Source organism: Mauremys reevesii, linkage group 10 (genome assembly GCF_016161935.1).
Source record: "Mauremys reevesii isolate NIE-2019 linkage group 10, ASM1616193v1, whole genome shotgun sequence".
Lineage (NCBI taxonomy): Eukaryota > Metazoa > Chordata > Testudines > Geoemydidae > Mauremys > Mauremys reevesii.
In genome coordinates, this window is record NC_052632.1 from 17,575,447 (window position 1) to 17,598,076 (window position 22,630).

The 22,630-nt window shown below is 42.7% G+C and overlaps 1 protein-coding gene across 1 annotated transcript in view; it reads left to right on the forward strand.

Moving 5' to 3' along the window:
* The first annotated feature begins 4,952 nt into the window (after positions 1-4,952).
* The window catches only part of BNC1 (basonuclin 1), an 86,117-nt gene continuing 68,439 nt past the window's right edge, over positions 4,953-22,630 (forward strand). The window contains exon 1 of the mRNA XM_039490180.1: positions 4,953-5,031. Coding sequence (XP_039346114.1) covers positions 5,023-5,031 — 9 coding nt within the window. The 5' untranslated portion in view covers positions 4,953-5,022. The remainder of the gene's footprint in view (positions 5,032-22,630) is intronic.

Sequence of the window (22,630 nt, forward strand, 5' to 3'; positions counted from 1 at the left end):
TTTCCCTGTTTTCTACCCCTTTCCTATACTCTATAATATGATCTGACAACCTACCTATGTGAACAACACCCAGAGCCACCTGACAACCTTTTAGTTACAAACTGAGAGTTTAAACACATAGGACCCAATTCTGCCACCACCACTCACATTCCAGGTCTCTCCGAATGAGGAACCACTCAGCTTGAATAAGGGTGGCAGAGTCAAGCCTTTAGCTAGACTGGCATGAGTAACCATAAATTCAGTTGAGGGTCATCACAACCTGGCAAGTTTAGACCCATAATAAAGGTACAAGAAGAAACAAGAGCCAGAAGTGAAGCTGCACTATATCATTTTCAGAAGTATGATTAGACTGTTCGTCCTCCTGTGAATGGACATGTATCTTACTCATTTGCTGGCGGCCGGGTGAGCTAAAATACCAAAAGCAGAATACATGGTCATGTGTGAGTTAAGTCACCATGGCACTGGATAAATTGCTTTTTATGCCATTTTTGATTCTAAGGAATTTACATACTGCTGTATGTTAAAACTTTACACACAAATTCTTTTACTGAAGACTCATGCAGTGGACTCTTTTATGATGATAGCAGGGGCTCTATAATTATATGCACCTGGTATGATCATCTGATCATTTCACAGTGCTTAGATCAGAAGTGATCAGTTTTGTTCCAAGCTGCTTTACTCCAAATAGTTTTGAATATAGGTGATTTAGTAAATTTGTTTAAGTAGTACTCTAGGTAAGATTTATTATGAAGTATTAAAAGTTATTATTACAGGACAAGGTTGGCTCTGGATTCCTTACACAGCTGCTACTGAATATGCAGTTTTTTGTAATACTTTAATAGCAATGTGTTTTTCTTACAAAATAATAAGGCATCCCAAACAAATGATGGGCCAGATGTTCCTACCCACTACAGACCCTGTGTGATGCTGTGAGTTCAATGAAATTGAATATCATTATTCAGTGAAATTATGCCTGCTTACAGCAAGTCTGAATTTAGCATGGGGGGAGGGGGAACTAGGAGATCCTTCAGAGATCCCAGAATACCTCCCTGGGGTCTTGGGTTTGCATATTACCTTTGGGAGGGGGGGTGCAGCTCAGTATTTCTCCAGGTGATTGGTTGGCTCTGTTGGCTAGTGCACTGGGTGGGAACAGAACCCTGGCCGCCTTCTCTCTACCCCTTTTAGGTGTCATGCACCCCTGGAGGAGTAGCAAGAGGCATCCTTGAAGCTTCCCTGAGTTCAGGGATTGCAACTGTGCCTAGCTCATACACAGGCTGCACAAGGGTGAGAAGGCTCAGCCCCTCCAGTCACACATGCCCGCACAAAGGAGAATCCCGGCCTCTGTTTGCAAATGGTCATGTTTTAAAGTGTAGAAAAGTGTGCAGGACACACACATGCTCCCAAATCTGTCCACTTTGTTCCAAAACTCAGAAACCAGCACTCTAGGAAACAAATGGAAATAGGCAAAATGAGCATATCGAACCATCTCATTTTGCGATGAACTTTGCTTTTGTGGAAGTTCTCACACAGATGGTCATGGTCACGAACTTAAACTCACTGTGCTGAAAAGTGCTCAAGAGGCTGGCCTGTTAGGATGGGGTTACTCCTGCAAGCTGCCAAGGAGATCCTGATTCAGTTTCAAGTGCTTTGATCATATTCAATGGGAACTGCATAGTCTTATGAAGGAGCTGAATTCAATGGCTTCTCTCTAGTACTCATTGATCTACTAGTCTACCAGTGCTTTCAGCCCTTCACTTTCATAAGCATCAATTCACCTTACAAAACAAAACAAAAGAGTTTTTAACTCCTGTTTACAAAATTGAAGCAATAATCAAATTCTTAAAACTCTCATTCATATATTTTATCCAATTCAGAATCATTATTTGTCTGTGTATTTAGATTTTTTCAAACCATTAGTGTAGTGACTTTTAAAAATACATAGGTGCCACGAGAACTTTGTTTTCTATACAATAAAATTAACGACTACAAGTTTTCCACTACCCTTGTAAACCCTTAAATGCACTATATTTGTAAAAGACTTAATTTTCTAGACTTTTTAGCAGAAGAAATGTCATGGCTTAGCTCATTCCAGTGTCCTGCTGATACTATCACAAACGTCCATAAAAAATGTGTCCTATCAAATGTCTTTGTGGTGGTGTTTAATTTCAAAATTCTTATTAAAGAAAGATATAATTAGTAATAATTCAGATTACAGTAGTAAATTGCAGTGATATTTTTTACCAAAAAAGTTGCACATCTTGTTCAATCATTATTACAATATACAGTATTTTTTTTAATTTTGAGTGTAAGTATTCTTAACAGATTAGTTTTTTTTCTAAAATATATTCATTGTAGTAGCTCTGGGAGAAATATGCGGCAAATACAAAAGGCACAAACTCAAAAATGTCTAATAGCTAAAGAAACTGCAGTGATATTTTTAAAGCAACAGCCATATATTACTGAGTTTACCTGCTTTTAGTTTATTGCTTAATTTAGTTAATTCATTATCTGGATAGTTTGTGTGTGATTAATAGTCTGATGTTGCAGACACTCCCTCGTGTGATTAACTGTACGTACTTGAATATTCCCATTGGGAAGTCAATGGAACCACAGAATGAATAAAGTTACTCGTGTGTAAACATTTGCAATTTTGGCCCTAGCAAGAGTACTTAATCATATTTGTCAGCAATTGTGTAAAATATCGTCTCTGTGATGTATAGTATACTTGTTCCATATAAATTACAACCTATTTATGTTATAACTGTGTATTACTGAAATGGTAGTGCTGCACCTGTACAAGATTACCCCCCAGAAAAGTACATTAGAATCTCTTGAGACTCTCTTTACTAGTTTTTACTGCCATAAAGAGTTAATAGATTTTTTTCCATGTTCCGGAACATACAGTATATAGGGTATCCTCACAGAATATGTAATGTCAATGCTGTATTTATATTAATTTTGTCATTGATATTTGTTGAAAGTTCCACACTTAGACTCCTGTACTTCCACACATGTATGTCTGTTCAGGAAAACAAATACAAATCATTCAGCTGTTTACAATTCAGTCTGTGAGCACAAAGGACTAAATCCTGGGCCCTTTGCCTAGCTGTGGAAGACCCAAAGACAAAGTGAAAACTCCGTGGGCCAGATTCTCCTCTCGCTTACACTAGTTTTATATTGATGTAATTCTATTTATTTAAACAGAATTCCTCCTGATTTATATTGACAAGATTCAAAGACTTTAAGACATAAGGGACCATCATGGTCATCTAATCTGACCTCCTGCACATTGAGGGCCACAGAACCTCACCCACCCACTACTGTATTAGACCCAAAATCTCTGGCTGGGCTGAGTTACTGAAGTCCTCAAAGCATAATGTAGAGACTTCAAGTTCCAGAAAATCCACCATTTATTCTAGTTTAAATCACCAATGACCCAGAGGAAGGCAAAACCAAACCAAAAATAATGAAACAAAAAACCTCCATGGCCTCTACCAATTTGACCTGGGGGAAAATTCCTTCCTGACTGCAAGCATGGCATTCAGTTAGACCCCGAGTGTGTCAGCAAGGCTCACCAGCCGGGGCCGGTGCAAGGAAGTTTCACGCCATAGGTAAAACTTCCACCTTGCGCCCCCCCACAGCCCTGCGGTAGCTCCCCGCCCTGAGACCCCCCCCCCCGTGGCAGCTCCCTCCCCTGCCCTGAGGCGCTCCCCCCGCGGCAGCTTCCCCCACCAGGAGCCGTGTGGCATCTCCCCACCCCAGCTCACCTCTGCTCCGCCTCCTCCCCGAGCAACCCGCCCCCCTCTAATTCTTCTCCCAGGCTTGCGGTGCCAAACAGCTTATTGGCGCCGCAAGCCTGGGAGGCGGGAGAAGTGGAGCAGCAACTACGCGCTCGGGGAGGAACGCTGTAAAAAAAAAAAGGGGGGGCACCGCTTTTTGGCACCCCCAAATCTTGGAACCCTAGGCGACCGCCTAGTTTGCCTTAATGGTAGCACCGGCCCTGCACCAGCCACACACTTGGGAAAGAATTCACTGTAGTAACTCAGAGTCCTCCCCATCTAGTATCCCACCTCCAGCTATTGGTGATATTTGCTACTAGCAGTGACAGATGGCCTCCAAAACAGAATTAGGCTCTGTGCTTCAGCTGGAAACTTCTAACCAGATACAGAGGCCACAGCTAACTGCATAGGTGGGTCTCTACACCAGACCTTATAAAATGGGCATTGGGGGCCTGATCCTGAGAGGCACAGTCTCCATAACTGGGGATAAGGGGATGGAGAGGAGACTAGGCCACCATCTAAGAGCCCAGCTCCTTAGCAGAGTTGAGGGCCATGCTGAAGAACTTTGTGGGCTGCCTTGAGCCTGGAGATTAAATTGTAAAATCCTTCCGGCCAAGAGCAGAGCCCAACTTTCCAAAGGTGGCCACAGCAGCTGGGTGCCCCGGCAACCACCTGCCTTTGCCTTTCGGCTCACGTGGCACAGCGCCGGCAGCAGGCCCTTGGCACCCCCTGTGTGAGGACAGCTGAAGATGAAGCTAGAAGTTGGGGCCAGAGCCGTTTAGCGCAGGGAGAGCCCCGGCCTGCTCCCTAAGAGAGCGAGGCTGCTAAACAGCCCTGGGTCTCCTCGAGCCCACCCAGCTAATCCTTCCTCCCGCAGCGGGGATGCCTCACACTCACCCCTAGTTCGGGACCCGCTCTGCCCAGGAGGGGCACTTGGCCAGGCCGGGACTGAAGCCTGGCCCAGCTGCCCGCGCTCCGACCGCGTGCGAGCCTGGCGCTGAGCTGCTCCCCCCGCAGCGCTCCCAGGTGCGGCTGGGCAGGTTCGCCCCCGCGCCGGGGGACATGCGGGGCAGGTGACAATCAGCATGTGTCACCCCCTCCCCGCTGACCAGGCAGAGCCATTAAACGACGGGGCCGCTCGCTCTCCCTCCCCTCCCGCAACAACAGGGGGGTGGCTGCTGGGCTCCGAGCCAGGCTCGGCTCAGCACCGCGCTGGGTCCCCCACCCCCGCACCCCGCTGGAGATGGAGGCGGTAAGTACTTTCCGGCCCGGTTCATGCAGGCGGCTCTCTCAGTTCAGCAGCAGCAGCCCCCGCGCTCCGGCTGCGGGAGCGGCGGGCTGACTCCACACGTGGTGCAGACGTGTGGGCCCCGGAGCGGGGCAGGGCTGGGCTCCAGCCCCGTTGCTTACAGAGCTGGGCAGGGGGAGGTGTGACGTTACCGTCTCTCCCTGGCGCGCAGCTCAGGGCGGCCCCTGGCTGTGGGCCGGGGGAGACGCGGGGTGTCAGGGGGACTGGCGGGCTTTGCCAGCCTGGGGTGAGCGGGGCCCGAGAGCCACCGCTATCGAGCCCCCTTCAGAGCAGACGCGCAGGGGGCTGCAGGGAGCCCTCGGAGGCGTCTCCCGGCCCCGCCCCAGCTGGTGTCTGATTGCAACGTGCTGAGCCCCGTGGGGAGACGAGCTCGCTGCACCGCCCGGTCCCAGCTGCCCCCTCGTGGGAAATGCCGCCCAGCCGGGGACTCCATGGGGCACGGTCCGGCCGAGGCCAGGACCCTGCCCGGAACTTCTTGCAGAGCTCCGTGGGGAAGCCTGGACGGGTGGATGTCCCCGTCCCAGCTGCTCTCCAGTGGGAGAGGCTGCAGAGTCCAATGAGGAAGTTTCAGGGAGCAGGAGCTAAACAGCCCAGCACGGGCTGCAGTCACAGCGCTCAGCTGCTCCCTAGGGCGTAGGAGGCGCGAGCCAAAACATAATAGTTCAGGCTGCAGACAGCCTTTGGCTTCTGCTGCAGCTGCAGCTGCGACCGGTCTCCGGAGGACTCCCTCGTGGCTACCCGGTGTTTTACACTGAACGTGTTGTCCGATAGGCAGAGGTCAGGCGTGGTGTAGCAGATCGCGCTCTGAGCAAAGGGCGCTTCCGTGATACTTCAATACCTTGCCTTTATCGATGGTAGGAAGGAATGAAAACGAAGGGGAAAATACATAAACAAGCTGCAAACATATTGGGAGGGGGGGGGGAGATGCAGACTACAAAGCTCTCCTCTTCGAGCTTCTCCAAACCGCTGGGGGGGGGGGGGGGGCTGTGTCCCCTACCCCTACGGTACAACCACAGGGGATGGGGAGGAATCTGTGAATGAGCTCTCTGGTCTGCCGACCACCTCAAGTACCATGGTCACATACTACTCTGAGAGGCCGCATTTGTGTTGTGTGGCAAAGGTAATATGCTTTATTTAGACTGTGAAACTGTGTTCTCTGTCCCAGAATCATTTCGCACTAGGGTCTTGAGGAAGAGGGGCACATATGGATTTAGCTCCTCAAAGAATTGACAGGCAGATGGGGGAATATTACCCTTGGACAATACAAATATTAGAGGGGCAGATTCCCAACCCCAGGGCCCTCACAGGGTAGTTTGGTGGAATCTTTTTGACCTCAGGATCATTGAATTTTCTACCCTTACCTTCTTTGGGTTTTATTGCAGGAGGGCATGATTTGGCCTCTGATGTTTAGACACTCATGATGTGGTTAGATAATGGCTAATTGTTAACAGATGCAGAACACTCAGAAACAGACAAATGGAACTTTTCTAGTGCACGAATTAAGAAGAGTTTAAAAATCCTTACAATGCTTTAAAATTTCAACCGCAATTGCTATAGATTTGCCAGTAGTAATAATCCACAGTGATCCGCCACATCACTTTAGTGACTGGCTGCTACTCCAGCTATATCCTCAGATTAGCCTTGGACACTCAAATTCTAAGAAGTCATTGTCACAGCAAAGGTCTACGTGTTACGAGTTAATGACTGTATTAAAACATTCCATCTCACGTTGCTGGAAGTGTCCCCTTCAATTACAGGGAGTCTGGCACCAGGATGATCTCTCACTTGCTAACAGACTTTCTGATTACATTTATTACTCATGGATGAATGACCTTTTCATGTACAAAAGTCTACAAACCAAAAACATGAAAGGCCTCTCTAAAGCAAGTGGACATAGATATGGAAATGTGCTTTTATCCTTTTTGCTTTATGTCCTAATGAAGTTTCTCCTTGAAACCTTGCTGTAACTCTTCTTACAGCCAAATCAGCACGTGTTAGTCTTCAAAAAGACTGAGAAGCTTATCTGCGGAATAGGTTGTCCTAATTGCAGTATTTCATTTGATGTTTGCATCTGTTGATCACTTCTCTGATTGCCGTGTAAGGGCTTTGAAGGGCAGTTTTGAATTAGGCAAAGTTTTTTATTTCGTTTATTTGTTTAACTTCCATCCTCTGGATCTTTTATTGTATTTTCAAGGTATTTTCATAACTCTCTGGGTTTATATTTATCACTATTTTTGTGTTTTTTCCTCCCTTTTTTTAAATTGCTGTCATTATAAAACAGTTTATTTTTTTTATATATATAATTCTAATAGGGGATGTCAAAACCAAATAATCCAAATGTGCTTGAGTTCGGAGTCAAAACCCCAAAAGATTGCTTCTGTGGCTGTCTGCAGAGAATCAGACTCTTAGGGCTAGTCTACACTTACGAGCTGGGTCGACGCGGTGAGTTCGACTTCTCGGAGTTCAAACTATCGCGTCTAATCTGGACGCGATAGTTCGAACTCTGGAAGCGCCGCGGTCGACTCCGGTACTCCACCACTGCAAAAGGCGGTGGCGGAGTCGACCTTGGAGCCGCGGACTTCGATTCCGCGGCGTCTGGACGGGTGAGTAGTTCGAACTAGGGTACTTCGAATTCAGCTACGCTATTCACTTAGCTGAATTTGCGTACCCTAGTTCGACCCCGCTTCTTAGTGTGGACCAGCCCTTAGACAAGTACCGGCAATTGGGGAAGAAGGCTAGGGTTTAATTATGTACAATGTAAGTTTGGTTGAGTCACTGTCAGTTTCCTGTGAAGACCAAACATCCATGCTCTTGTCATGGCTGATGGGTGCTTGGAAATTTACTACCATGTTTGTATAATGCATACAAAAGATCCTGTTTTAAAAATACATTAGGACTGTGAAGCTAAGCACTCAAAAGTTAGGAAATGCCAGTATGCCTGTGCAGCCTTCATCCAGCCCCGTTGTGCATGTATATTATGATACAGTCTTTAATTACATAATTCATATATTAGTTTTTTCCACAGGGCCCAGCTTCACTCAGTATACATAATGGATAGAGTTCACTGAATGGGGAAACCATTTCATATTTATTTTTATCCTCATTCAGCGTGTGGCCTTATGCCTTATTTAATGTACACTATTTAAACTCTTACTAAATACAGTATTATTCATTTGCTCATTGGCTTTTCTAAAACACTCATCGTAGCATCTGAATGCTTTGCAAACATGAATGAATTTATCCTGGCAACTAGGGTCACCAACTTTCTGCTCTCACAAAACTGAACACCCTTACCCCACCTCTCGTCCAATGCCCCACCCATGCCATGCCCCTTCACTCCATTCCCCCTCCCCGGTCGCTCGTCCTCCCAACCCTCACGAACATGCTCATTTTCACTGGGGGGTGAAGGCTCCTGGGTGGGGCCAGAAATTAGGAGTTCAGAGTGCGGGACGGGGCTCCAGGCTGAGGTAGCGGGTTGGGATGCAAGAGGGTGTGAGGGCTCCATCTAGGGGTGAGGGCTCTGGGGTGGGGCCAGGGATGAGGGGTTTGGGATGCAGCGGAGAAGATCTGGACTGTGGGGTGGAGCCAAGGGGTTTGGAGTATGGGAGGGGGCTATGGGTTGAGGCAGGGGGTTGGAGGAAGTACTGGTTCTGGGCTGGGGGTGCAGGTTCCAGGGTGGGGCCAGAAATGAGGGGATCAGGGTATGTGAGGGGGCTTTGGGCTAGGGCAGGGGGGTTGAGGGCTCTGGATGAGGGTGCAGACTCTGGGGTGAGGCTGGGGATGAGGTATTTGGGGTGCAGGAGGGTGCTCTGGGCTGGAGTAGGGAGTTGGGGTCCAGGGGGTGTGAGGGCTCTGGCTGGGGGTGCAGACTCTGGGGTGGGGCTGAGGGATTTGGGGTGGGTGCTGCAGGCTGGATGAAATGAACCATGGGGCCAGATCTGGCCCACGGGCCATAGGTTTCCTACCTCTGCCATAGGCGTAGGAGCCGGAGGGGGGACAAACATGCCGGCTGCTTCCTAGAAGCTGCACGGCATGGTGGCTAGCAGGGAACCTGCCAGTCCTGTTGCATGGCGCTGCCAACCGGACAGTCAACGGCCCACCAGGATCTCTTTGAAAACACCTGGTCTCCCTACTTGCAATCCCCCTATAAGGTATAATGGTATTGTCTCTATTTTACATCTAAGAGTCTGATATGATTATGGCTGAACTTATCTAGCATCTGTTAAATTCGGATGCCAAATTGAGATGGCCTGACTTTTTCACAGTACTTAGCATATTTATACCTCTTTGTACGGTCACACAGATCTTATTGACCAGTTGCAATTGTGAGTGCTCAGCAGTTCTGCAAATCAGTCCCCAGGTGTCCCAAGTTAGGCACTGAGAAAACAAGCTAGCCACAGGGCCACCTGTGAAAAGATTTATTTAGTGACTTACCCAGCATTACACGGATACTTTTTGGGAGAGGCAAGGATAGAATCCAAATCTCCAGAGTTACATTCAGTTGCCTTAAGCAAGTCCATCTTTTCTCTTTCTGCAATCCCTTGCCTCATTAACTGTACTTCTCCCAATTTCTGCAACAAATGAGGTAAGATCATACAGGCCATAACTTCACCCAGCACTATCCATGCTGTGCACTGAATGAAGCAGGAATCCTGTGGAGAAAAAAAACAAAAAGTGTAATCATGTAATCCAAGACTATCATAATACAGATATAAAAGAAGGCCTAATTAAGGTTGCACAGACAACCTTCATTCTGGCATTTCTTAACTTCGGAGTGCTCAATGTTGCAACTTTAATTTTGCTTAACATAATTTTAATGTTCTTTCCTAAAGTGTTTTTTAATCAAAATGAAAAACCATCTTGATCCCCCACACCTGGGTCATCAGCAAGGATGAAAACTTAGTTTAGAACCTTACACAGTACAGCAGAGAAGTGTTGGTAGTTGGGAATCCTGGGTTCTAGCTATCTTTTTCTCCCCCGCCCCACTTTTATTTCCCCCACCCATATATACATATATATAGATGTAAGCAGAGTCAGGATGAGCTCTACCTGACATCTGGTGGTGAATTGTGGCAAGTTGTGGAAAAGAACTTCAGGGGCTGATCTTCTTTGCATAGGCACACCCACCCCGCCTAGCATGAGCCCAAATGGGCACTTTGGCTATTGTGGAATCCCCAGTTTCTCTGTTATTGGGGCAAGAAGAATAAAGTGTTGTTACCCTGATTATGTGACTCAAGGACAATGAAACTGTTTTATGACAGAGGGACTCGCCATCAACTAAGTAGCACTCGCTAGACAAGGGACATGGGTTCCAAAACCTAGTGAATTGGGAGAAAGTCTGGGGACAGGTATTTGTACTTGATAGTATGGGCCCCCTTTGAGGGTCTGGAATACTAATTCATTTTTTCTTTCTTTACTATGGAATATTAGAGCTAATTTTAATTCTATTAGGAGTTTAGTTATAGGCTGCTGAGCTAAATTCACTTTGGGCTAATTGTGTACCATCACTGAGGCTCCCCTACTACAAACTGAAATCACTGAGTGCGGGGGGGGGCTGAAGATATGTTGCTGAGTAGCTGGTGGAACAGAGCAGTTTGCAGGGTGACTGGAGCGGCTCACAGGACAGCTGGTGGAGCAGAGCGTCTGGCAGAGCAGTTTGTGGAACGGCTGGAGCGGCTCACAGGACAGCTGGTGGAGCAGAACAGCTGGTGGAGCTCACAGTGAAGGCTGCAGCAGGACACCATGGTGAGGCGGGGCAGTCGGTCTTGGACCACATAAGGTGTCCCTTAACACTGCTGTGCCCCCCCACCCCAGGCGTAAAACTCTGCAGATAAACTTTTGAACTCGGGGGCTGTACTGACCAGGGACAGAGACTTTTGGGGTGTTGGACTTTTGGGACTTTGGGTGGTTTTTTTGGGTTGCTGCATTGAAGACGCTGAAGGGAAAAGGATACTGTCAAACTTGCTTGGGCGGGGGTGGGTCTTTTGCTTATGGTTTGTGTTGTGAATCCTGTTTGTGGTGTTTCCCAAACATAATGCTGCATTGTTTCCCTCCTTTATTAAAAGGATTTTGCTACGTTCAGACTCTGTGCTTGTGAGAGGGGAAGTATTGCCTCTTAGAGGCGCCCAGGGGGTGGTTTGTAATTGTCCCAGGTCACTGGGTGGGGGCGTGAGACGGTTTTGCATTGTGTTATTGAAACGGAACCCCTAGATACTGAATCTGATGCTGCCAACTCAGATGGGCAGAAGGGTTACATATGTAAAATATACACTGCCTATCCCTGTCCTCCTCTGCTCCTTTCTCCCCTGACCTGCACCCCCTTCAGTCTGCTGCTGTCCTCCTCTTCCCCTGCACCTCACCTCTCTGCATTCAGGCAAGTCAAGATGCTTCCTCCTTTTCCTTCACACAGCTTAGGTACCAACAGGGGGGAGTATTGAGAGTGTAGGAGAGAATCTCTCCCTGCTCTCAGTTCTGTACATGGTGCTAAACTTTCACAGTTGCATGAAATTTGGGGGAGGGAGGTGTCAGACAATTATTTTACGACAGTAGACACTGAGATTCAGAAAATGAAAGCTTTATAACCATTAAAACACAAATTGTCAACATCACATGTCAAAATATACAAAACAAATATCCTTAAATCAACTAATCATATCTGTTTTTATTATTATTTGGTAGTCCATTTGTAACCAGCCAAATTCAAAGTCTAAATCACTGGATTTTTGTCTCTAAGTTCTCAGGCAGCATTTTTCTTACTTTGCTTATTTGTAAATTTCAGTTACTATGGATAGAAATATTTTTGTCTCCAGTTTGTGTGTGTGGACAATGAAATCAGCATTTACTGATAAACATTTAATCCTTCCAAGCCTACCTGTAATCCAGGGATTTTGCACATCTGTAGCACCTTCTGCCTAAGAGTGCTCTATAAACAGTGGTGAATTGACCTTTGCAACACCCCTGTGATGTAGGGAAGTATTAGTTGTCTTATCCATAAAATAGGAGATAAGTCACACGAGGTTGAGGGTCTGATTTTTTTTTTTTCAGTTACTATGCACTGGCAGCTCCAATGGGAGCTGTAAGTGTTCTGAGCGACTTGCGTAACACCACACACAGGCTGTGTTAGAGCCTGGAGCAGAACCTGCATCTCCTAAACGCAAATCCTGTGCCTTAGCCAGATGATCTTCCCTGATAGCTAGTGTCTGGGCTTCTTAAAATCACATCTGTAATCCTATTTTTCTCTCTCTGGGTCTGAAGTCCCAGGAGCATATGTTACTGTCCTGCACAGGAGAAAACTTATGGAATTTCATACCTGCCTAGCTGAATCTACCCTTTGTATTTTGAATAACTTTATAGGTGGATATTTACATCCTGGAGCACATAGCTGCAAAAGAACGTAATGTGATTACATAAATATCTATGAAGTGCATTAGCATAACTCATGTTTTCCTGTGTGCCTTGTCTTATGTAGAATTTAATCTTCAAATACTGTTATGTCAATATTCTTTTAAAATACAAACTAATGAATACATTCATTTATAAATAAGTTTACACTTTAGGAACAGCTTGTTTAGCAGACACTAAAAGAGTTTAATTTTCTGGCACATTCCTTATTGTTTCACATCACCAAGGCCAGGTCTTATACCATGACTGGAACCAAATGTTACTTCCTAATGAAAAGTAATGCATGATGCATGAAGTGTCAGGCAATTCATCAGGAACAAGGAGGAGACGGCCCTAAGGCGCAAACAGTTTGCTCTTTAGTATATTATAGCTACTTAACCCTTTAGCATGAAATGGAAGATGTGTAAAGAGACAACTTTTTAAAATACATTTGCCTTTCAAAATATCAACTTGATGCAGAACATGCAATGAAATACAGATTCTGCAACTTAAAATGAACAATAGCCAGTCAGATGTTAAAAGTTAGTCTTGAATTCACCAGTGTTAGTGTGTGTTGGAGTGGGTGGGTGGGGAGTGATTTAAACAATTGTAATGAATCTCAGCTTAAGTTTTCTTCTTTTTGTAGATGAAATTATATTGAGTGTTTTAGCACAGTCAATGGCATGTTACTGAGATTAAAAATAGTTACAGTAAGTATTAAACTTAATGTTTGTGACCGAGTCCAACACTAATGATTGTAAATATTTTTGTTTCCAGAAACATGGCACTAACAGTTTTGAAAGAGTTCTCTCTCTCAATATAACTTCTGTCACAAATGGCAAAAAACTGATATGGGATCATTTATAATAATTTAAAGGGATACTGTCAACTTGAAATCTTGTCAATCTAAGAAGTGAATTTAGAAGCAGTTCCACGAAGTATGTTGCTCATGAGTTCCCTTTCCAATATTGCTGTTTATACCACATTTTCCTTTTAATTATATTTTTCTCCCTATTGCTGTAAAAAAGAACCACACAAACTGGGGAGACTAAGAAATGAAATACAGGAAAGACAGTCAAATGAACTAGACAAAGTGCTGTCAAATGCACAAAGTAAACTAAATGAAACTGAGGGACCACTTTTTTTTCTGATACTTAAGTCATCGTGGGTGTTACCTGTACCTGTAGTTACATTTATCTACAATACCAGAGGATGTTTGATTTTTTTTTTTAAGTTGACTCTGCCCTTTTAAGTCAAACAACACACATTAATGTGGATGGCTTCTTGGTTACTGTTTACCTCGTGAATAGCCACTGTACAATTTAAGATGCAGAATTTATATTTTGTTGGATATTTTGCATTAAGATGCTATTTCAGGAGGAAAATGCTTTTTTTTAAAAAGCTCATTCTTTACACAACCTCCATTTCGTTCCAGAGTTAATCCCCTCATTCAACAAAGAATTTAAGCATGTGCATAACTTTAAACCAATGGGACTATTCACATGATTAAAGTTATGCATATGCTTAAGAACCTTGGGGCCTGATCCAAAGCCCAGAGAAGTCAATGTGAGTGCTTTCATTGTCTTCAAAGGGCATTGGATCAAAAACCTTATTGAATTGGGGCCATAAAGAACTAACTGTTTGGCTTAAGGCCAATTAATGGAATTTCTGTGTGCACAATGAATGCAGAACTGGATCCCAAATGTAATGATCCTAACATACTACTCTGATTTTTTTTATCATCTTATAGTTGAGTAAACTACATAAACTATGTTATGGTAATCAAGTCAGACCATGGAATGTAAAAGATGTAACACTAACACCCAAGCGTTTGCATTTGTCTAAGGAAAATTCAAGTATTTCATGTATTTACACAAAGTTTAAATGACTCAGATTTAATTGTTCTTTATCATTAGCCCATATCTATTCTTTTGGTTATCTTAGTTGTGCTGAATTAACTTGTGTCAAAACAGTTATTCTTATTTTTAAAAAGTACTCTGGTTAGTAAGAGTTCAGCATAAGAACGCTACTTCTTCCTGAAGGGGTTAATACCACAAAACAAAGACATCTGGCAGAAGCTGTGGGTGTTGGCTGTGGCAGATCCCAGGTCCGTACCAGTCTCTACAAGGGAGCTGTCATGCTTGTTGATTTATCCTTCCCTAATGTCACGGGGTACGGGATGTTGAAACTGTGGCTAGAATGTGAAATACTAAATCATAATCGTCATTATTTTTTTTGTGTGTCTCTAGGGAGGCTCGTTTTTGGCCTCTGCTCACAACTTGTAAGCATTGGAGGCAATTCCACATATTTACAAAATCTGGTATGTAGCACAAAAAGGCCACGGTATTTTGGCATTTGAAACACTGCATATATTAGTGCACAACAGTGAATGATGGCAACAATTTAAATCAAGGCGTACACTGATGATATATTACAATAGACAATATGGAAATACATGGAAAGTACTTGTAAATGCCACATTAAATGAACTGTACTCTGTGGTGTTGCAGGGGAAACCACATATAAATCTCACAATTTCTACACAGTGAATTAATTTTCCTCCTTCAACACAGTTTGGCTAATTAATTAAGCTTAGCTATAAGCATATTATGTTCATAGCTTAACATCTTCTTGAAAGCATAACAGGTTTGCATGTAAAATGTATGTGAAGCTAAGTTTCTGCATTGTAGATAGCATAGCATATTTTCTGCTAGCTTGCATTAAATTTTGCCTCTAAGTCTTAATTTCCCCCCCCCATTTCCTGTCACTATGAGACATACCATAAACGGCTGGTTATGCTACTGAGCAGAAAATGAGTGTCATGATTTATTATCAATGGATCCATATATAATAAGAAACTATCCAGCAAGGTAAACTTAACAATTCATGTTCTTCTGACAGAGTAGATTAAATGACATCTTTTTCTTATACTCAATGAATTGTTTTCTTTTTTGCTTTCCCAATATCTTTAGCTACTTCTCAGGACTAAAATAATAAAGAAGGCATAGCCCTTGACTATTAAAAGTTTAATGCAAAAGATAATATTTATGTTCTATTCCTACCTAATTCACAACTGCAGCATAATAACTTTCCTTCTGCTGCTTTGTTAAAGTATGATGGTGATTGTGCACTCATGATGGTAGAATGAATGTATGGTGATGTCAATATTATGTGTAACAGCTGCATCTTTTCTTCTGTCATCATACATAAGTTTTACATGTTAGGCTGTGTTCTCTCCTACATGCATTACTTCCCTAAGTCTTAATAGATGCCTTGCATGTTAACCAGATGAACATATGCACATATACTGTAACACTTCGAATCCAATGGCTAAAACATTGCTTGTTTTATGAATATTTTCCAAGTTAAGAGGTAAATACTGTTTTTTCACTTCTGCCAGAATAAATCCCAATTTACTGTATAACTGAGATCAGATACTGACCTTGAATAAGCAAGTTCCAAATAAGCAGCCTGCTTGAATGTATTCAAATATAAATTAAAGGCCAAACTCTACTTTTACACCAGTACAAATCAAGGGTTCTTGCATTTAAGTTAAGGGTTATTCTATGTTTGCACTAGTGTAACTGGAAGCAGAAATTGGACCTAAGCAACCAATCCTGCTTCACTTAACTCTATAGTAAAACTGCTGTTGATGTCAGCAAGAGCAACAACAGGCTCTAAATCTTTATTTAGGAAAAAATGTAAAATGATTTTTCTAAATATGAGTCTTTGAGGTTCCAAATGCAATGTGTTTGCTTATTCCAATATCGAATTTGCTCAGTTCATGAGTAAAATTTGTATCCCCATATTTAGTATACCCACAAATTCAACATGAGCTCAGACAGCCAAACTGGGTTCTTTCCATTTCATGCATCTGTATGAATCAAAGATTATGCTGGCCAATTTATACCCTTACCTACACCTGTGCAACCTGTTGTCTTAAGTGATAACCTTTTTGCACTTATTTGGAGCTAATGGAATTGTATAGCCATTACTGAGAATATAATCTGAAGACAACAGAATTGCACAGGCATAGCTGTGGCTACATTTAACTGCACTTTAAAACATGACTGACTGTCTTGTTTCATGAGATACGGTGCATTCTTCTTTCATATGGCAACTTAAAAAGCAACACAAAAGGTTGATGTTCCAGTTAACCATCCACTCTATGGCTTCCAGTGACATAGAATGAATCACTCACAGCTAAACCCCTGGAGAAGGATCTTAGAAGGCAGAGGTTTACTAGATATTCCATGGCTTGGATATCTTCTTTACATTCACATATCTGGCTGTCCTTCATTTTCTATTTGTGTAATAGGTCATTGCAACACCCTTGTGAAGTTCTGTTGCAGTTTGCTGTGATCCAGATCTTAAGTGGCATGGTGAAGATGGGTGGTTGGTCTATGGGATCTGTGATCTTGATCCCTCTGTTTTCCTATAGTCTCCACTTCTTATCTTTTGGTGACTGTCCTAAAAAGCTTTGGCCACTAACCAGATGGGTTTCCTGAATGTATGGTAGCATCTGGGGCGGGGTAAGGGGTTGTCATAGACTGACAAGTCTGGGTTCATGCAGTCATATTCACATATTGTTGCTGCTTCTCTTTGGAGGAATAGTGTTAAGATATGTACAAGAATGAGGACCCAGATTTTCGGTGTTGACCTCAGCATTCCTGTGATAGTTCTCATAGCAGTGTTTAACTGCCTGTTGACAAGTTGACATAGGTACGAGTTTTTCTCTTTTGATGTTTGCCCTCAAAAGGCTATTTTGCTTGAAATCATTGCTTTTTAGACTGTGGAGCCATCTATCGGTATTCAGCCGCCACGTTGTGGCGTCGGTCATGCCAAAGAACTTAACAGCTAGAACCATGTGGATGTTGCCATCTTCATCCCCTCTTCATTGAGGACCACATTTTAATTCTACTTTTGGCAAGGTCAGACAGTTAAGAATCAGCAACTTTCCTAATATTTTTTTCTTGTGAACCTAATCTCTGTTACCAGTTTCATTCTGGAGATCAACAGTGGAATGTTCAGTATGGTATCAAAGATTTTCTCACATGAAGGTCCTGATTCTTCTCTATCTTCCATCTTCAATCATCACTTACACTTACTCATGAGGAAGGAGAAAGTAAAATGCTACTGTTTGATTTGGAAGCATATTACATCCACTCTACGGATGTTGATGACAATACAAGCTGCAAGGTAGTGAAGAATCAGGCACCACATGTTTATTCAAAGTGTTGTCTTTCTGATGCTTACTGCTTTCAGGTCTGAATGACAACATCCAGATTACAAGCTATTCATTTGAATTTGGTTGTTACATTACTTGGGATCATAGTATCTATCCAGTCTAATCTTTGTCTCTCCAGGTTCTTGTACTGTGCCCATTGTAGTGGTATCTGAGTACATACAGTAAAATTGTTTCTAGTAATGATGTTTAGATCCCACAAAATGTCATTAAAGCAACACCCAAATAGTGAGAAGAGAATGTACAGTATTGTGGACGTTCTCTCTCAAAGCCATGTAAGCCAGGACAAGTCAGGACATTTGGAAGTAGCCTAAAGCCAAGGGATATGGCTTGGCTGTATGAGCCAAAAAAAGTGGAGCTACATAAATTTATTATACATGTATACAACAGGAAATTAATAAAGTGTAAAGTATATAAGCTGTCACAGTGAAGTGCCAATAAATAATGTCAGCATACCCTCTCTGTCTTGGCATGGCTTATCTTTCATAAACACAAAGCCAAGCCAGACACACTAACTTCCCCACCTCTGTTGTTCTGCAGCCTCCCCATGTACATACAGGAAAATGGGTTTGGAAGGCATGTACAAGCAGGGTTCACTTTTGCCTATTCTGGTGCCTTCTCACTTCTGTATGTGACTGGAAATGCCACACATTACTGTTCTTATGAATTATGCTGATCAGACAATGTCCCTTATTAATGTCCAAAGAGTGTTTCCCCTGTAAGTATTGTATGGGCACCTAACAATCCAATTGTGCCCTTCTGCATCACACCTGCCTGCAAAAATGAGATCAACTTCTCTTGCATTTAAGGAGACCAAGCTTTAAAAGTTATCATCAAGCAGAAGGTTCATTCTTCTCTTTGCTCTAGAAAGCCTGGGGGGTAGAAGGATGGTCATGATTTTCAAGGCCAGATAACTATAGTAAGGGGGTCTAGGCACTCACCTAGAATCAGAGGTGTTTGAGGTAGACATTTTACAAATCATTTCTTTCATCCCCCATTTGGTAGCGGTAGAACCACAGAAACTGCCCCCCCTCAGATATCTTACAATGTGAGGGCATTATCCTGCTCCATTGAAATTAATGAATGCAGGATCAAGTCATTACTTTAAAAGAAGACACAGCATCTGAGTGAAACAAACAAAGGAAAGGAACAAGGGTCAGGTAACGGTAATACACACTTTTGCATAGACTGCTATTTGCCCAGTTTTCAGGGGCAAAGTTTTAATTTGTTAATGGAGACATAAGTACACCTCTACCTCGATATAACGCTGTCCTTTGGTGAAGGATTTTTTGTCCTTCACCAAAAAATCTTACCACGTTATAGGTGAAACCATGTTATATTGAACTTGCTTTGATCCACTGGAGTGCGCAGCCCCCCTCCCTCCCTCTCGGAGCACTGCTTTACCGTGTTACATCCAAATTTGTGTTATATCGGGTGGTGTTATATCGAGGTAGCGGTGTAGATCAGAAGCACTATTTTACTATCTGGGAATGGTAATGTTAGAATTATTCAGAGCTCAAGACTCTTGTTTGCTGTTCTTAGTACAGGAGCATGAATGACTTCCTTCGTAGTCGAGCTTCTATTTCCATTTAATCAGATTTTTCAGAAAGTTACAGCCTAGGTTGTCTAAAGAAAAAAAAGGGACAGATTCTGGGACATGAGGGACACAAGTATAAACTGGATGCCATTGGACCTACTCTATATTTACATCATAAATAAGATCAGAATCTGGCCAAAAGTGTGAAATTTCATAAACTCAATTATATCAGAACAAAATTTCATAAAAGGAAATGTATGTTTGTGAATAGAAAATCAACTAGTAAAGAGATGTGTAAACTTATGGTTTCTGAGTTATATCTCCATTGAGATCTCTTCATTAATTTCTAATAAACACTGATATTTGTTTGTACATTCAGAAAATAGCTTGAGTGTAAAGTTTCATCAGCATTTGAAGATGGTTTCAGTCCAAAGTTCTTTATATGTAGACTTCAAACCTGAATTTTAAAAATATTTGGAGGAAAGTGCACCACTTCAAGATTTCAGTGTAAATTGCATTTTTTCAACACTATATTTAAAATAGTTTGTTAAAAAGTTATGTCAAAAAGAGAGTGATGTTTGGGAGCAAATTTTCCCACTGCCTTCAGTGGATCTCCATTATTGTGGGTGCAAATAACTGTGGGTCAAATTTAGAATATGCAGTTATTTGTTCCCAGACTTTGGTTCACTTAGGCTACTAAATCTCTGTGCCTGGAAATGAGGGGCTTAAACATTTAAGAGGTCTAAATTTTCACCAAGTAGAATGGAGGCCAATGTAGAAAATCTATGTCTTTTAAGGATCTAGGCGATGGGGATGGGGATGAAGAATGCAGTTGGGGGTAAGAAGAGACCTGTTTTAAATGACAAAAATTTCCCTTGTCCTAAATCTTGTCCATGTGCGGTTATGCACATGGAGTATCTAGTTTATTTGTGTATGAGAAAACAATCAAACCCTTGTAGACTATCACTCTGAGTCTGATCCAAAACCCATTCCAGTCAATGGGATTCTTTCTGGGATTCTTGAAGGCTTTGGATCAAACCTTCTCATAAAAGTTTTCATCACAAATTAAGCCTATATAACTTTAAAGGCTCAACACAGCAAATAGAGATGAACTGTCTGAGTCACATGATTAATTTTGAATGCCTGAAGTCTTTTCTTTTATAATGCTAAAGACAAGTTGTTTTTGTTGTTGTTGTTGATTAGATTAAAGCTGTGGGAAAATACACAGCGAAATGTGGTACATAGCCTACTTCAAGTCTTGACATGATTGCCAACCTCTGTACAATTAAAGGTAACACCTCTGAGATTTAAATCTGACCTGTCAGTTGGTTGCCACATTGTGCTAATTTAAAAAAAACTTTGTCCCTTCCTCAGGCTAATTATTACTAATGCTCTGTAGTTTGATGTGAAATTAAGTTTGGGGTAAGATATAGTATTCAATACTTTTTAAACTTAATTAGCTGTACTTTTCTTAATAAGAGTGACACCATTCCTGTTATAGTCCAACATATCTGGGTGAATTGGTACTTTTTAATCACAAAATACAGGCTTTGGGGAACCCCAGTGATCCAATACACTCTTGGCTGTTGTGATAAGGGTCAGATTGTGAACCTTTTACTCCCATTGGTGAGCATTTACTCCCAGCAGTAGTCCCATTAAAGCTTAGGGGAATTATTTCTGTGAGTAATTGCTCAGCAGTCTGTCCCTAAAGAACCATTGCTACCTTTTGCAAGAGTAAGGGATATTGGCTTCAGTTCCCTGGCCAAATTCTGATCAAGCAATTACATTCTGTCTGCCTATATCCCGCTGTAGTTTAAGTTGATTATGACCTTCTTTGCTCTCTGCCCTCAGATGTTGTGTAGGGGTGCTGTCAACTGTTAAATAGATATCACTTTCCACCCAACTTCAGTTGCATTTCACTGAAGAGTGAAGTTATCCCTATATATATATCTCTTTCCTCACTTACCTTGCAGGGGTGCTGCAAAGGATTAATTAATTAAATCAATTAATTAATGGGCTGCAAAGGATTTGGGGTCAGAGGAGAGGTATTAGAAGTACAAAGAGTTATTTACTTATAAATGAATAGATGCTTAAATTATTTAAACAGTCTGGCTAATATACAGGGCTTGTATATTATTGTATAACAGAAATGCACTGTACAGATGAAACCACCTTGCCCTTCCCTCCATTTTCAATTTACAGCAATAATAATTCTCAGGAAAAGCCTGTGCAGATTTTAAGGACCAGCTGGGGTAAACGGACCTCAAACTATCCTCCTAACCAGTCATTAGTTTTCAGGGAAGGACTTGGGCTTTGATCATTATTGCTAAAATGGCATAGTGCAGCTTGGTCTCAAATGCCAGTAAAAGCTGGATAATATTGTGCCTACACAACAGCACTATACACTGGACCCACTCTTTGTGTGTGTGTGGTTACATTGGGCCAGATTCTGCACAAAGATTTACACCAGTACAAATGAATGCAGATTCTGGCCCAATATCTTTGTATGTCTCAACTCATTATCTAGTTTGGGTGCGTCTTAAAACATGAAAAGGTTTGGATCACGCATCTTTGCTTTAGAAAATCAGTAAGAAAAAATTTACTGATAGATGTGGGGGCTGCTTTAAATTGTGCCATCTGCTGTGATCTCACAGAAACCACGGTGCCAACCAGATATCAAGCAAGATTCCAGGAACTCCACCCCAGAATGCTTTCTACACAGCTGGATGTGGGAAAGAAAAGGTAGCATAGAGCTGGCTATATGCCACCCCAGGGTTCCTCTCTGATGTGGAAAGTTGCAGAATAGATGGAGCTAGGGCTGAAAATCTGCCTATGAACCCTATAAAATATGTGTGAGTTTGTTTCATGATATTAACAATTATTGCATTTTAAAAATGTAAAGTAAGTCATTTCTAAGTTAATCATTTATTTGATTGTATTGCCTTTGAAAACATGTTTACAGTGAGTGCATATAGAATATATCAAAATACAGTACTAATCGCAGATACACATTAATGCCACTTAGGCTTTCAGCTTAACATCATCTTCAATTCTGTATTTGAAATCAGATACGGTACTTGCTCTGCGCTTCTAGGTCCACAACATACAGAAGCAATACCTGGCAAGAGGAGGAAATGACTGCTGTTTTCTCCTGCCCGCTGTCACCAGCAGCATTATCCCACATTCTGTTAAGTGTGAGCACCATGGGGGGCGAGGGGAGAGGGAGGAAACAGGAAAGAGAAATGCTGTAGATCTCTGAGGCTGCCTCCTTACCAAACACAGTGAACAAGGACTGGGCGGCAGGGGTGAACCTTCTGGCCACCCCTGAAAGCACCAGAGGAAAGTTACCAATCAGTCGGGCCTCCCTGTGAGAAAATAGA